The following is a 12,910-nucleotide window of genomic DNA, read 5'->3' on the forward strand; positions in this document are numbered from 1 at the left end:
TTTTGAGGATCTAGGCTTTAGGGCCCCTTACTTCAAAGTGACAGCAGGATCAGGCCCTTCATATTAACTTTTGAACATTGTAAAGCAGAAATGAGTTCAGCACTTTGGTGCCAGAGTCTGCAGACCTTTATTGATGACTTTACTGTGATTTCACTGAGGTTCTCATATGAGTAAAATGCTACTTGCTAAATGACTGGTACCTACAGAATGATTCAATGCTTTAAAGTGCCTTTTCTTCTTCTTCCCCTTTTTAGATTTTCATAAATAATGAGTGGCAAAATTCTGAGAGTGGGAACATATTCCCAGTGTATAATCCATCAACAGGAGAGCAGATCTGTGAGATCCAGGAAGCTGACAAGGTAAAGTATCCCTGTGATATGGTTACAAATGTACACTGGACCAAAACCTATACCTCTTACTAGTCCACTCCAGAATCCCCACTGATGATAGACCAATCTTTTATTAACCCCTGCCCCTATAGTATGATTATGGTATATTGTCCGTTCAGAAACTTCAGATACCAACTAATACTCTGTCAGTGTTTACCCCAGGGCTTTATTGTTCCTTCCTCCTCAACAGGTTGATACGGACAAAGCAGTGAGGGCAGCTCGCCTTGCTTTCTCTCTAGGCTCGGTGTGGAGGAGAATGGATGCATCGGAAAGAGGCCGTCTCTTGGATAAACTAGCGGATTTGGTTGAAAGAGACAGAGCAATTCTAGCTGTAAGTGGTGTAGGGGAAATCAAAAGTTGTTTCGTGTATGAGCTTTATATTCTGAGAGCAAATAAATTCATAGATGTGTAGATGTGAGTGACATTGGTGTCAGATTGGCGGTATGTCTGAATAGGTTTTCCATTGACTCAAATGGGTTTTGGATCAGGCTCTGAGTGTGTGTGTAACGCCGACAGACCTCAGTCATCAGCGGGCAGGATCGAACCTGGGACCTCTGAAGCTTAGTACATGACCCTCTACTGCATGATCTAAAAGCTAACTTTGGCTGTTAACTAAGGCGGTAGAGCAGACTAATTTAACTCTCTCTCTTTAAGTGGTCTTGGTGCCAGTAGATGGGACAGAACACCACACCCAGGAAGTGTGTGGATTACATGTGTATTCGTAACTTTGTGTTATGTTCTAAAATTTAAAAAATGGAAAAATGCATAAATCCAATTGTGCGGTAATAATTAATAAAAGGATAGATGAAATGCTATGCAGTAGTGAACCAGTAATGCAGTTTAGAAATTATGCTATTTAGCACATACATTAAGCTTATAAACTGCAGCATTGTTAATATCATTTTCTGCATGTCAAGTGCTTTGGAACTAAGCTGGTGAACATCTTAATTCCAGCTTTGTCAACACTTAAATCATGTTACCACCAATGTATGCTGTAAAATCGCCATGGGGAAAAGGAAGTGGACAACAAACCAAGCTCACTATTCCTGTTGTTTGAGTTGTATGTCTAGAGCCAAATTCTTTGCTGAATTGCATCACAGGCAATGCTGCTGACTTCAGTTTGGGATGTAAGTCAGTGCAGAATTAGGCCTCTACTCTTCTGTATACAAATTACATTTATGGTCTGTACCTAGTCATGTCTTATACCTGCTATCTTATCTCCACTGTGCCCATTCATAACAATTTCTATTAGATAATACTAACAGCTGAAAGTTAGTTAAGCTACTCAACATCTAAGGAAATTTTATTGGATTCTTTTCACTAAACAATCTTAAGGACTCTTAAGAGGATGCCTAAAAAGATACTGTTGTCAATGGGAAAACTGAATTAAAAATAAAGCCCTTAGCTTGTTAAATTATGATCTTCCCTAGAGGAGAGCTTGTTTATTTGATGGTAATAAATACGCTGGCTGTACACTATAGATATCCCAGGCCTCAACAGGGGTCTTGGCAGCCATTTATAGAAAATTTTATATTCACATCAATTTTATAAAGAGGAATACGTCAGTTCTGCTCTCTACGAAGTGAGATAGTTAATGTAGGGTTACAAAGAGCCCATTCTCAGCTGTTATCATGAACATAGCAGATCCTAGTTTGACAGGCATTTTTATCTTGGCTCCTGATTAAAGAAATGTTGTGTTTATGTATTTGAACTAAACACAGTGACTATTAAGTGTACACACACACACACATACACACACACACTTACTCTTAAAATCATAGGGGTTTTAGGGACTTTTAAAATTACTAGGATTTTTCAAGAAAAATTCTGTATGTTTCAGATCAGTTGAAATATTCAACAAAAGTTTCACCATGCAACTCTTGAGAAGTCATTGTTCCTAGTATTATTGCCACCCCCCCACACACACAAAAACAAAACAGTAGCAGTAAAAAGGGATCTTAATAGCTATTGTGAAGTTCCTGATGTTGGGGGAAGCCTGGTTTGATCCTCATTACTACTCGTCTGTCACTAGTGTCATTATGTGAGTGGTTGGAGTATTGCACTCTGCATAGCCTGATGTGCTACTTTGCTCTTGTCCTCTAGACCATGGAATCGCTGAATAGTGGCAAACCCTTTCTGCAGGCTTTCTATGTAGATCTTCAGGGAGTCATCAAAACGCTGAGGTATTATGCAGGTTGGGCAGACAAGATTCATGGAATGACCATTCCTGTGGGTAAGTAGAATTCACAGAAGCAGCAGATTCTACCTGCAACATGATTCTTCTTTGGAATTTTATTTAAATATCTACACAAACACTTGGGCAAAATGGAGCACCCATGAGACCTATTAGATTATGGAATAACCTCTTGTAAAAGGTGGAGGAAGCCCTACAATTGGATTACTTAAAATGAGATTGGAAAAAGCACTAGATAATATGCTGTTGAGTACAATATTAAACTGTCACTGGGATGGACTAGATAACTAGATCACTTACTGTGATTAAAGTCAATGGAAAGCTTCACATGCATATCCAAAGGAATGTTTGGACCCCTATGAATGTGTACCATGAAGTAAACTACAGATAGCTTTTGATAGCTATATTTAAATATAAATATAATTGTCAAGATGGATATTATGCACCCTGATGCATTTGAAAATATAGGCATAATTTGGGCAAACTCTGTGCATAATCCTTCATGTAGCTCTCCCACTGAAGCTACTCCTTACTTTTCACCCCTATTGCCTCTGCTTTTCCAAATTTGTAGCCTTAGTTGTGCTCATTTGTGTGGTTTAAAATGGGCATTAGTAATATCCAGCATGTACCAGGACGTGACTATCCAACTCATTTTACTTGTTATTCAAACTGGATTCAAATTCACAGATACTTTGAGAGAGTCTCTAATTTCATTAAAGAGAAACATCCATAAATACAAGATACTTTTTTTTTATGGTATCTGCTTCCTTCTGATGTACAGTGGGATCGGTAGTTAATAATGTGTGTGGGAGAAAAGCTGGGGCATAGGTGGTGGGGAGAAGTTATTCTGCTCTTCTATTTTAGTAAAGAGGTAAGAAAATGTAGCTGAGTTTTCTTAGCTTTCATTTTTAGCTGACAACCCACTCCCTTTCCATTTTCTATTGAAAGCATACTAATCTATGGTCTACAATGAGATTGCCTGCAATGGAATATGGCCTATCCACGACTGCAATTAGCAAATATCTGCAGTGGTTGGAGATGGGACATTAGATGGGGAGGGCTCTGAGTTACTACAGAGAATACTTTCCCAGGTATCTGGCTGGTGGGTCTCACTCACATGCTCAGAATCTAACTGATCACCATATGTGGAGTAGGGAAGGAATTTTCTCCAAAATCAGATTAGTGGGGACCCTGGGAATTTTCACCTTCTTCTGCAGCATGGGGCATGAGTCACTTGCTGGTTTGAACTAGAGTAAATGGTTGAATCTTCGTAACCTGAAGACTTTAAATCACAATTTGAGGACATCAGTAACTCAGCCAGAAGCTATGGGTCTGTGACAGGAGTAGGTGGGTTAGGTTCTGGGGCTTGCAATGTGTAGGTCAGACTAGATGATCCATGACAGTCCCTTGTGGCCTTAAAGTCTATGAGTCAGTGTATTTTCACTAAAGAAATGGCACTGTAACATTGAGTAAAAGCTCTTCTGTAAGGACTAAAGAAAATATTGCCACCAAATTCTTTGTGTCCTGCTTTCACTTAAAATTGACACAAGCAATAGTGCAGAGCACACCATACATTCATATATTCAGCAAATTTCCTGCTCCCTAATCCCTTCTTCCCTTGTCAGTGAATGCCTCCTCCTCACATATGAGCCCAGCAGGAATACAGAAGTTAAGTCGCTGGGTAAAAGGCATTGCCAACTCGGGAGAACAAGTACTCTGTTTATTCCAGTCCTTAAAAATGCAAACAACCAAAGCACTGCAGGAAAGCAGCTGTAAAACTGAGTTTGTTAGTGAAGTGGTCTGAGTTCCTGAGGCCACATTTTCAGCAAGCCTCCCTAAATGCAAACCACAATGGCCTGCACAATTACTGGTATCCATATCCTTGTGCAAACGTGGGATTTTCCAGACACAAATGGGTGAAATTGCAATTTCTGAGGGTGCAATTTGGCCCTTTTTAGCTAGCAAGGATTTTCTCCCTGAATCTGATTCACCCCTGTGTTTCTCTGGTAAACTCATGGCTATCAGTAGAGTTACACCAGTGTAAAGTTAGTTATGCCAGCCTAAAGATGGAGTTACCGAGGGATGACTGTTTACATAGTTACAGTCAACTTGTCAAAGGAAATCAGACATGACAATAAAACCACAAAAAAATCCAATTAAATTTCTTCCCCCACCCCCGTCTGTTAAATGTGATAGTGAATTAGACACCCTACAGTCCTTTGATGTTTATTTTTGACAAGGTTTTTCTTCTTTAAAACAACTGCAGACCAGGGAGAGACAGGAAGGAAGGCACTGGATATAGGGGTGGCTAAGAAGGAAGAGTGTTCGTTAGAGTCAAATTTGTTCTGGTCTCACTGTTAGGGCTCCACCCTGCCCTTTGCTCCCTATTGCAAAACCCTGTTGATTAGGGTTACCATCCGTCCGGGTTTCCCTGGACATGTCCGGCTTTTTTAGCCTTAAATGGCCGTTCGGGGGGGATTTCTAATACGGTAGAAATGTCCGGGATTTCCCCCTTCCCCTCATGCAGAGTGCGGCGCGGCTGATTGGATGGCTGTGCCTGACTGAAAGCCGCTCGCAGCCACTGGGGCCTCTAGCAGCCAGAGTCCCTCCCCATCCCCGCACCCTCCTCCCCCGCAGAGCAGCGCCTTATTTGTTTGGCTGCACGTGGAGCCCGCAGCTCTCCCTTGGCCTGGTGGGGGGGGGGGCAGGCAAGGGACAGGGAACGGGGGGTTAGATTGGTCGGGGGTTCTGGGGGGGCTGTCGGGAGAAGGGGGTGTAGAGAGCGGTTGGGGCAGTCAGGGGACAGGGAGCAGGGAGACTTAGATAGGGGGTGGGGTTCTGGGGGCAGTTGGAGGGGAGGGCAGGTAGGGGGTAGGGGGATTCGGAGGGGGGTGGGAAGTGGGAGGGGGCGGGGCTGGGGCGGGGCTAGGGCAGCAACCCGTGTCCTCTTTTTTGATTGTTGAAATATGGTAACCCTACTGTTGATGTCAAGGACAGCAGAATCAGGCCCTGACTAGAAACTGTTAAATTAATAAAGCTATTACAGACCAAAGTGTAGCTGTAGCTACAGTATATGCCACATCACAAGTTATAGGACCAATTCTGCTCTAGTTACATCCAGGCTATCACACAATATGTTTCCAAGGCTGAATCTGTCATCTCTGTCTCCTATTTTTATATGTGTCACTATATGAGCCATATGGTTACATATTAGACCTGCCACATTACCATATATGTGAAAACTAAATACCCAGGACATGGTTTTACTCCTGTGAGAGATCTGCTTGGATACCCCTATGGAAGGTGTTCCAATACCAAAGCAGAAATCCCTGAATATAAACGTGATTTTCTAATTGGGAAATTTAAAAAAAAATCTTTGGGCCAGATCCTCAGTTGCTGTGAACTGGTGGCTCTATTAACGTCAGTGAGCTAGGCCAATTTACACCAGCTGAGGATATATTTTTTAAAAAATAACATATGCTCTTTTCTATAAACCTGTTTTAATACAACTTGAAAAAGAGGCAAATTCAGTTTGTTTTTCTGCATTTACCTTAACGATTTGGTAGAAAAAAATAGGAGATGTGTCAGATGAGTAGCCTGGCTGAAGTCCCTTACCTACCAAATGGCTACAGTATGGACTGCAACAATGCAAGTTTCACACATTGTCCTGCCATATGCCTCCACCCTGACCTGGAGGTACCAACTCTAAGGGTCCTGCATTTTCTTCTTACTCTATGTGCAATTCTTATTCTTGCTGGTGAACACGCACTCCTGCAAGATGTCCCATTTGAAACCAAGGGGATGACTCATGTAGGTGTTCGCTAGCATGAGTAAATGGGTGCACAGTTGGGCTCTCAGTCACCAGACCCATTTGATCTCCAGTTTCTTTGCTTACTGCCTACAAAGTTGATTGATAATGAATGAGGTGGTGAACTTCGTGATACAGACACTTGTCAGCTGAGACTCAGCCCTGGTCTACACTGGGGTAATAGCGTAGCTGATGTCAACGTATCTTAGATCAAATTAAAATTACTTACTTCGCGTCCTCGTGGCGCTGGATCGACGGCCGTGGCTCCCCTATCGACTTTGCTTCCGCCTCTCGCACTGCTGGAGTTCAGCAGTCGACGGGAGAGTGATCAGGGATCGATCGCTACCCGCCGATCCAGCGGGTAGTGTAGATGTACCTCTAGAGGGTGGCCTACTTCAGCTCTCAAAGGACATCAGGCAGTGACAACTTCCATTGACTACTAATCTGGACTAGATTTGAATCAGTGGCCTAGATGTGGAATGGCATATCCTGTTGTCATTCCCTCAAGACAGTCACAATCACGGTAACTTTATAAAGTATCTTTCAACACATTAATTGTTTTAGAAGTCATGAAATTGGTTAACAGGGATGATCCTTTTGGATTTCACAGCTGTCCACCTGGAGTGTGCTAGGATCTGCTTTCTCACCAAACCTAGCTCGATGTGTTTTCTGCTGAGTAATGGGCTAATAATGCGCACAAAGATGTCTAATAACAGCTGCATTACAACATACCAGAGCCCTGTCTACCAGGGCTAATTCACCAGGGCTAATTTCGCTGATTTAAAGAGATCCCAGTGGGAAGCTTGTCCTTCAGGACAAGAGCTAGAGCCAGAGCTAGTGGTCAGCCGGTTCGCCCTCCCAGGGGGATTCAGAGTAAACTGTCTCAAGTGACAACAGCTCACAATCCTGAAGCAGTTGCAGAAAGGTTCAGGTGCTGCAGAGATTAAAGTCAAGACCTTTGTGCCTGGTATAGATGGATCTTCTTTCAGTCACCTCGGTGTGGGTGTCAGATATACAGACCTCATTCGGGTAGTCTCCTGCCTGCTGACAGCTACTAGGAGAGCACTGGGGAGAGTGAGTGAGAATTAGCACATTTTCACACCATCTTAAAGTAACAGTGTTTTCATTACTGCGAGTTTTATAAGTTTATATTAAAACTTAAAAGTTTCATTGTTACCTGTGTAGTTTCTGAGCACAAAGGATTCAGGCTTTTTAACTATCATTGTTTAGTTAAAATGACTCACTTAATCAAACTTAGTTATTCTGCCATTGCAAAAACTTGTTTTATGGTGTGCACCAGGCAGCCTACAGATGCACCGTTGGCATTTCCAACTTCACCTTCACCCTCTAGGTTATTTGAAATCTGCAGCGATGGCTGAAGGAAATGTTATTAAACATCCCCAATAATTTCACCAGAATTGTGAGGTCTGTGGATGACCAACATTTAAAGTAGGTGTCAAAAAGGGGCAGTTATTCTGGAGTCTGGCAGAAGCCTTGCAAATATCAGAGGTATCACTGTGAAGAAGACTCTGAGTGAGGAAAGAATGGGCCTTTTATGTCCAATCGAATTAACCGTGATTTGGATGACTTTGCAACCATGTTTGGGTTCACTGCAGCTTTACCTCATGGGCCATGAAGTAGTGCAATAATGATGATACAGGGATGGCCAAAACACAAATGGTGCTACTGCACTGTTACTGTTATATTGTCAGAGGCTTTCTGCCTAGGATCCATTTATCTTGGTGTTAGCAAGCATAGGCTGGTATTTTCACCTCACACTTCTATGATTCTTTTAAAAATATTCTCTAAATAGAGCATTTTGATTATTTTGAAATATAACCCAGTCTCTATAGTTCCTCCTGTTCTTTTCCTTCTGTCTAGGCCAAGCAGACCAAACTGATTCATCAACCATCTTTCTTCTTCCTTCCCCTGTGTTACACTCTGTTTCTCTCTCTCTTATTCTATTAATCTTTCTTTCTCTCTCTCGCTCTCTCTCTCTGTGACCCTTTTCCTCTTTTGTCTCCCTCTGTTGCACATAGCCTGCTGATAACTATTTTATAGCTAATATTCAGTTTCTGGTCTCTTGAAAACTTTGAAGCCAAATCCCTGCTGATTAATGTACAGTAGTGCTTTATGGGTATGTTTCCCCTACACAAAATGAAATAGACTTACAGAAACAAGTAAAACTAAAAAATTTTGTTTCTAATCAAAGCTAAGCTGAAGCCTGTGTTTAAAACCAGGAAACTTTCTGGATTAGCCCATTTATTGTTACCAGATGTATGGGACCAAAGTCTGCTGCAGGTTCCCCAAATCATTCCGTGCTCTAATTTTCACCTTTTCCCCTGAGATTGAGCCTAGGTACATTTCTCACCAGTCTTACCCATATTTAGCTGAGGTGATTCTGGTGCATAAACAGATGCCTATATTTGTAAATACGTGTGTGTTCCTATAGACACAGACCTGCTCAGAGACCTACAGCTCTAACCAGGGCAATGTGAAAGGTTGGCAGAGAGGAAAAATCAGACCCCCAAATCAGGGAGCTTTCAGATTTCTGTTTACTTCTTGAAGTGAGTCACTTCACCCCCTTCACTGTAGTGATTTAGCTCAGGAGCCTGCCCCCCACTAAATGAAACCTCCAGGCTAGGCATAGGTCTCATTTTAAAGCCTGGTACCTACCACATTTGTTTTTTGCCATCTTGGTTTTCAAGGCTCTAAAAGTAATTGTCAGTGATTCAGAGAGACAAGGTGGGTGAGGTAATCTCTTTTATTGGACCAACTTCTGTTGGGTGAGAGACACAAGCTCTCAAACCACACAGAGTTCTTCCTCAGTGATTCAGAGGATTATTTTTTTCTTCTCTTCTTCCAGCCTGGAGGCAAGTAAGTGGCTTCCTTTGAGGTCACTGCCAAAACCTCTGTGGGTATGTCTACACTGCAATTAAAAACCCACGGGTGCCAGTGCCAGCTGATTCGAGCTCCGGCTAAGGGGCTGTTTATTTGCAGTGTAGACATTCGGGTTTGGGCTGGAGCCAGGCTGTAGGACCCTGCAAGGTGAGAGGGTCCCAGAACTCACGCTGCAACGAACAGCCCCTTAGCCCAAGCCCACAAGCCTGAGTCCACTGGCATAGGCCAGCCACAGGTGTCTAATTGCAGTGTAGACACACCCTTTGTGCACAGATTGTCCTCTTTCCCAAGGAACCAAGCATGTCACCTTTGCATGTGGTGCAAACAATTGGGTTGCTCCAGATTTCCCACGCTGGTTCACAAAAGATATTTCAGTGACTACTTTATTTCTTTTACTGCCATCAAAGGCTGATCCTTAAAGCTCTCCCCCCGCCCCCTTTTTTTTGTTCTGCCAAGTCAAACTGCTCTTGAGACTAACCATTCTCATCTGTTTCAGATGGAGATTATTTTACGTTTACAAGACATGAACCCATCGGAGTGTGTGGACAGATCATCCCTGTGAGTATCTCTGCTAGTGCTTTGTATTTATTTTCATTTGAACTAGCTCTCTTTAAAAGACACATAAAACATGGACCTCAGCTATGTGTGTTTTCCATTACGAAAAAAAGCTGAGCTCATATTGTTGACATATCTTTAACAGTCTCTCTGCAAATGCTTATTTGAACACGCTAATAGGGTTTTAGCTCTGGTATTAGGAGTTAAGTTCTCAAGTCATAGAATTCTCATGATTAAAACAAGCAAAGCAAAACACAGTGTTAATATGCTGTCATTGGTTATGGATGTTCACACAACTTATGGAAAATTGATGCTTTACCGTGGCAGTCATTTTTTATTTAGTTAGTTTTTACTGCAATTTAACAGACTCCTCCAAGTTCCTGGGACAATGTTATGTATTTTAATTCTGTTCTTTCCTGGTATGTCTTTTTATAAAGCTTTTAGAAAAGAAGAAACTCCAGAAGACACGTCGTTACAGTTAACGTTGTGCAGATTATTAAAAACATGAAGGGTTTATTGTATTTGTTGCAAGAGAGAAGGACACTTATTATTTCATTAAATTTAATACTCTTTCCTCCCCCCGCCCCCGCGTATGCACCCTCGGCAAACTCCTGTGATACATTGCATGGGAACTTCATTGAACAAGCATTCTTTTCTAAAGTACTGGTTAATGGTTTCTGGGAGAAATTTCAATGGGAGGCTCATGTACAGCTATTAAAATATGGTGCGGAAGCTTTTCCTTTACAAAGCATTGGGGAACTAATCAAGAATTTTTTGTTGATGTTGGTTTTTGTTTTATTCATGTCTACCGCAAGCCCCTGAGCAGCCAGGGTGTGTTTGTAATATGCAGCAATTCCAATAAAAAAGAGAAACCCAAAAAAGATGCTTTTTAACAATGTCAAGGCCTTTTTTCTCTTACTATTTATTATTATATTTCTTTGTAAGAGTGGTTCTTGTGGCTGGCACTCTGTATGAACACCTTGGGAAGGAGCTCATAGTCTAAGCCCCCATCCTGCAAACACCTACACATATTCTTAACTTCTAGTCACATGAACAGCTCTGTGGAATGAGTGACTTCAGTGGCAATAGACTTGTGCAAAGTTAAGCATGTGCGTAGGTGTTTGCAGGATCAGAACCTTAACGCCCATTCCTAAGGCATTGGGCACTTCCTGGGAGCTGCTCAGTGCCCTCAACTGACAAGTTCTGTTTAAGTCACTGGAAGCTGCGGGTACTGAACACTTTGCTGGAGGTGCCCAAGATCCTGAAGAATGCAGGATTTATTTACTTTATTTAGAGTTGTACAAAAGGGGAATCTTATCCAAGGCCCCTGCAATGTATTACAAAAATAAAACTAAACAGCCAGCACTACACAAAACTTCCCTCCCTGCTCCAGATCTAACCCCCATCAAAACCTACCCTCCACTGTAGCCTTGAATGCTGCAGTATACCCTGAAGGTTAACAAACCTGGGCCATTTGGGGCCAGGGGTGCAAACTTCTCCCAGACCTGAGATCCCCTCATGGAGAACCCTCTATTGCTGAGCTCCTCTCTTTTAAATGAAGGGGGATCCAGCTCAGGTGCCGCTGCTGATCACAGCTGTGGCATCATGACACAAGGAGAGAGGAGATCCAGTAGGTAGATAGGTCCTAGGCCAGGATCCAGCTGTAAATTAGGCCCTAACAGCACAGTCCAAACACATTTCCACATAATCCATTACATATGATTTATGCAGATATGTAGGTTGAAGCTGTATTTATTTTGATTTTTAGTGTCTTACATAACGAAACCTTCCTGGAGAAGGATGAGGAAAGACCTTGCAAGGTTCCTAAGTAGAGACGCCTATTTTCACCCTGCCACATTTTGCACTATAAAACTCTTCAGAGCTTTACTGCAAGAGGTGACAGAAGTGCAGGCTGTCAGCATACTGTTGGCCCAATGTCTCTACTCCCAGGCTTATATACTGGTGATGGAATTAAAACATCACTCTGTCTCCAAAGTTTATAAACAACTGAGGGGGGAAAAAATTGGGTGTTCGGTGAAGGAAAGACATTTGTGTATTTTTTCAAGCTTGCCAGGGGCTAGCGAGAGGTCTATGAGAGTGGCAGCTGATGTGCATCAGGCAGTCACACCTTCTAGCGAGTGGCTGACTCTTCATGACTGATATTTCTATTTTCTTCCAAATGAGATTATTATAGTTACCGCTATGAGTTCAATGCTGCAAACGCAGCCATGAATAACTTTACTCACATGAAATCAACGGGACTGCTCATGTGAGTAAAGTAACTTACATGCATAAGTGTTTGCAGGATCAGGCCCAAATGCAGAAGGCCAGATACCTTTGATGATTGCTACCAGATGGAATCGTAGCCATTTTGTGCAGCAAATAAATATAATGGGCCAAATTTTCTGCTGCGGTAAATTGGAATCCTTCAGTTGAAGTCAATGGAGTCGCACAAATTTACACCAGCAGATAATTTGGCTGGACCAATTTATTGTCTCTATTTTTCTTGTGTGTTTCATACCAATTGTTCAACAAGAACTTGTAATGAAACTGACACAGATAGCTGACTGTCTTTTTGTCTCTGCTATTTCCATGGCAATGAGCTGTAAACATGTTAAAACTTCCTCAGTAAATAAATAGACAGTATAGAGTGCTGATACTGTAGAGATAGTGGGAGAGGTGTGGGGGGAGTTATTTCTTATAATCCCATCAGTTAATTATGTATGGGTTTGCCTAGAAATGTTATGGATTTCTTAAAAAGCATTCAAGGGTTAGAAATTTATCTATCTATCTATAATATAAAAATCTCTGGCACTGATGCAAAATAGTTCTTTCTGAACACCACAGAGCCAGGAGGTATTTGTCCTGAGGGGGGAAAAAAAAAGAGGTGCCAATCGCAAAATAGTCAATGACATTAAAAGCTCTGATTAAAAAAATTGACGTATAACCCAAAATTCTTTTTGAGAAGATAGGGGGCGGAGGTTATAATTCTTTGAGTAGAGGAGAAAGAAGAATTGAAAGGTCACTGTTGCCTCTTTCTTAATGGTGGTAATTAAAAAAAAC

At 42.0% G+C, this 12,910-nt stretch overlaps 1 protein-coding gene across 1 annotated transcript in view; it reads left to right on the forward strand.

The window, feature by feature from the left end:
* ALDH1A2 (aldehyde dehydrogenase 1 family member A2) overlaps positions 1-12,910 on the forward strand; it is a 72,426-nt gene that overhangs the window by 33,133 nt on the left and 26,383 nt on the right. The window contains exons 2-5 of the mRNA XM_034783539.1: positions 255-359; positions 580-720; positions 2,493-2,622; positions 9,789-9,850. Of these exons, the coding sequence (XP_034639430.1) occupies positions 255-359; positions 580-720; positions 2,493-2,622; positions 9,789-9,850 (438 nt within the window). The remainder of the gene's footprint in view (positions 1-254; positions 360-579; positions 721-2,492; positions 2,623-9,788; positions 9,851-12,910) is intronic.

Source organism: Trachemys scripta, chromosome 10 (assembly GCF_013100865.1).
Source record: "Trachemys scripta elegans isolate TJP31775 chromosome 10, CAS_Tse_1.0, whole genome shotgun sequence".
In the NCBI taxonomy this organism is placed as follows: domain Eukaryota; kingdom Metazoa; phylum Chordata; order Testudines; family Emydidae; genus Trachemys; species Trachemys scripta.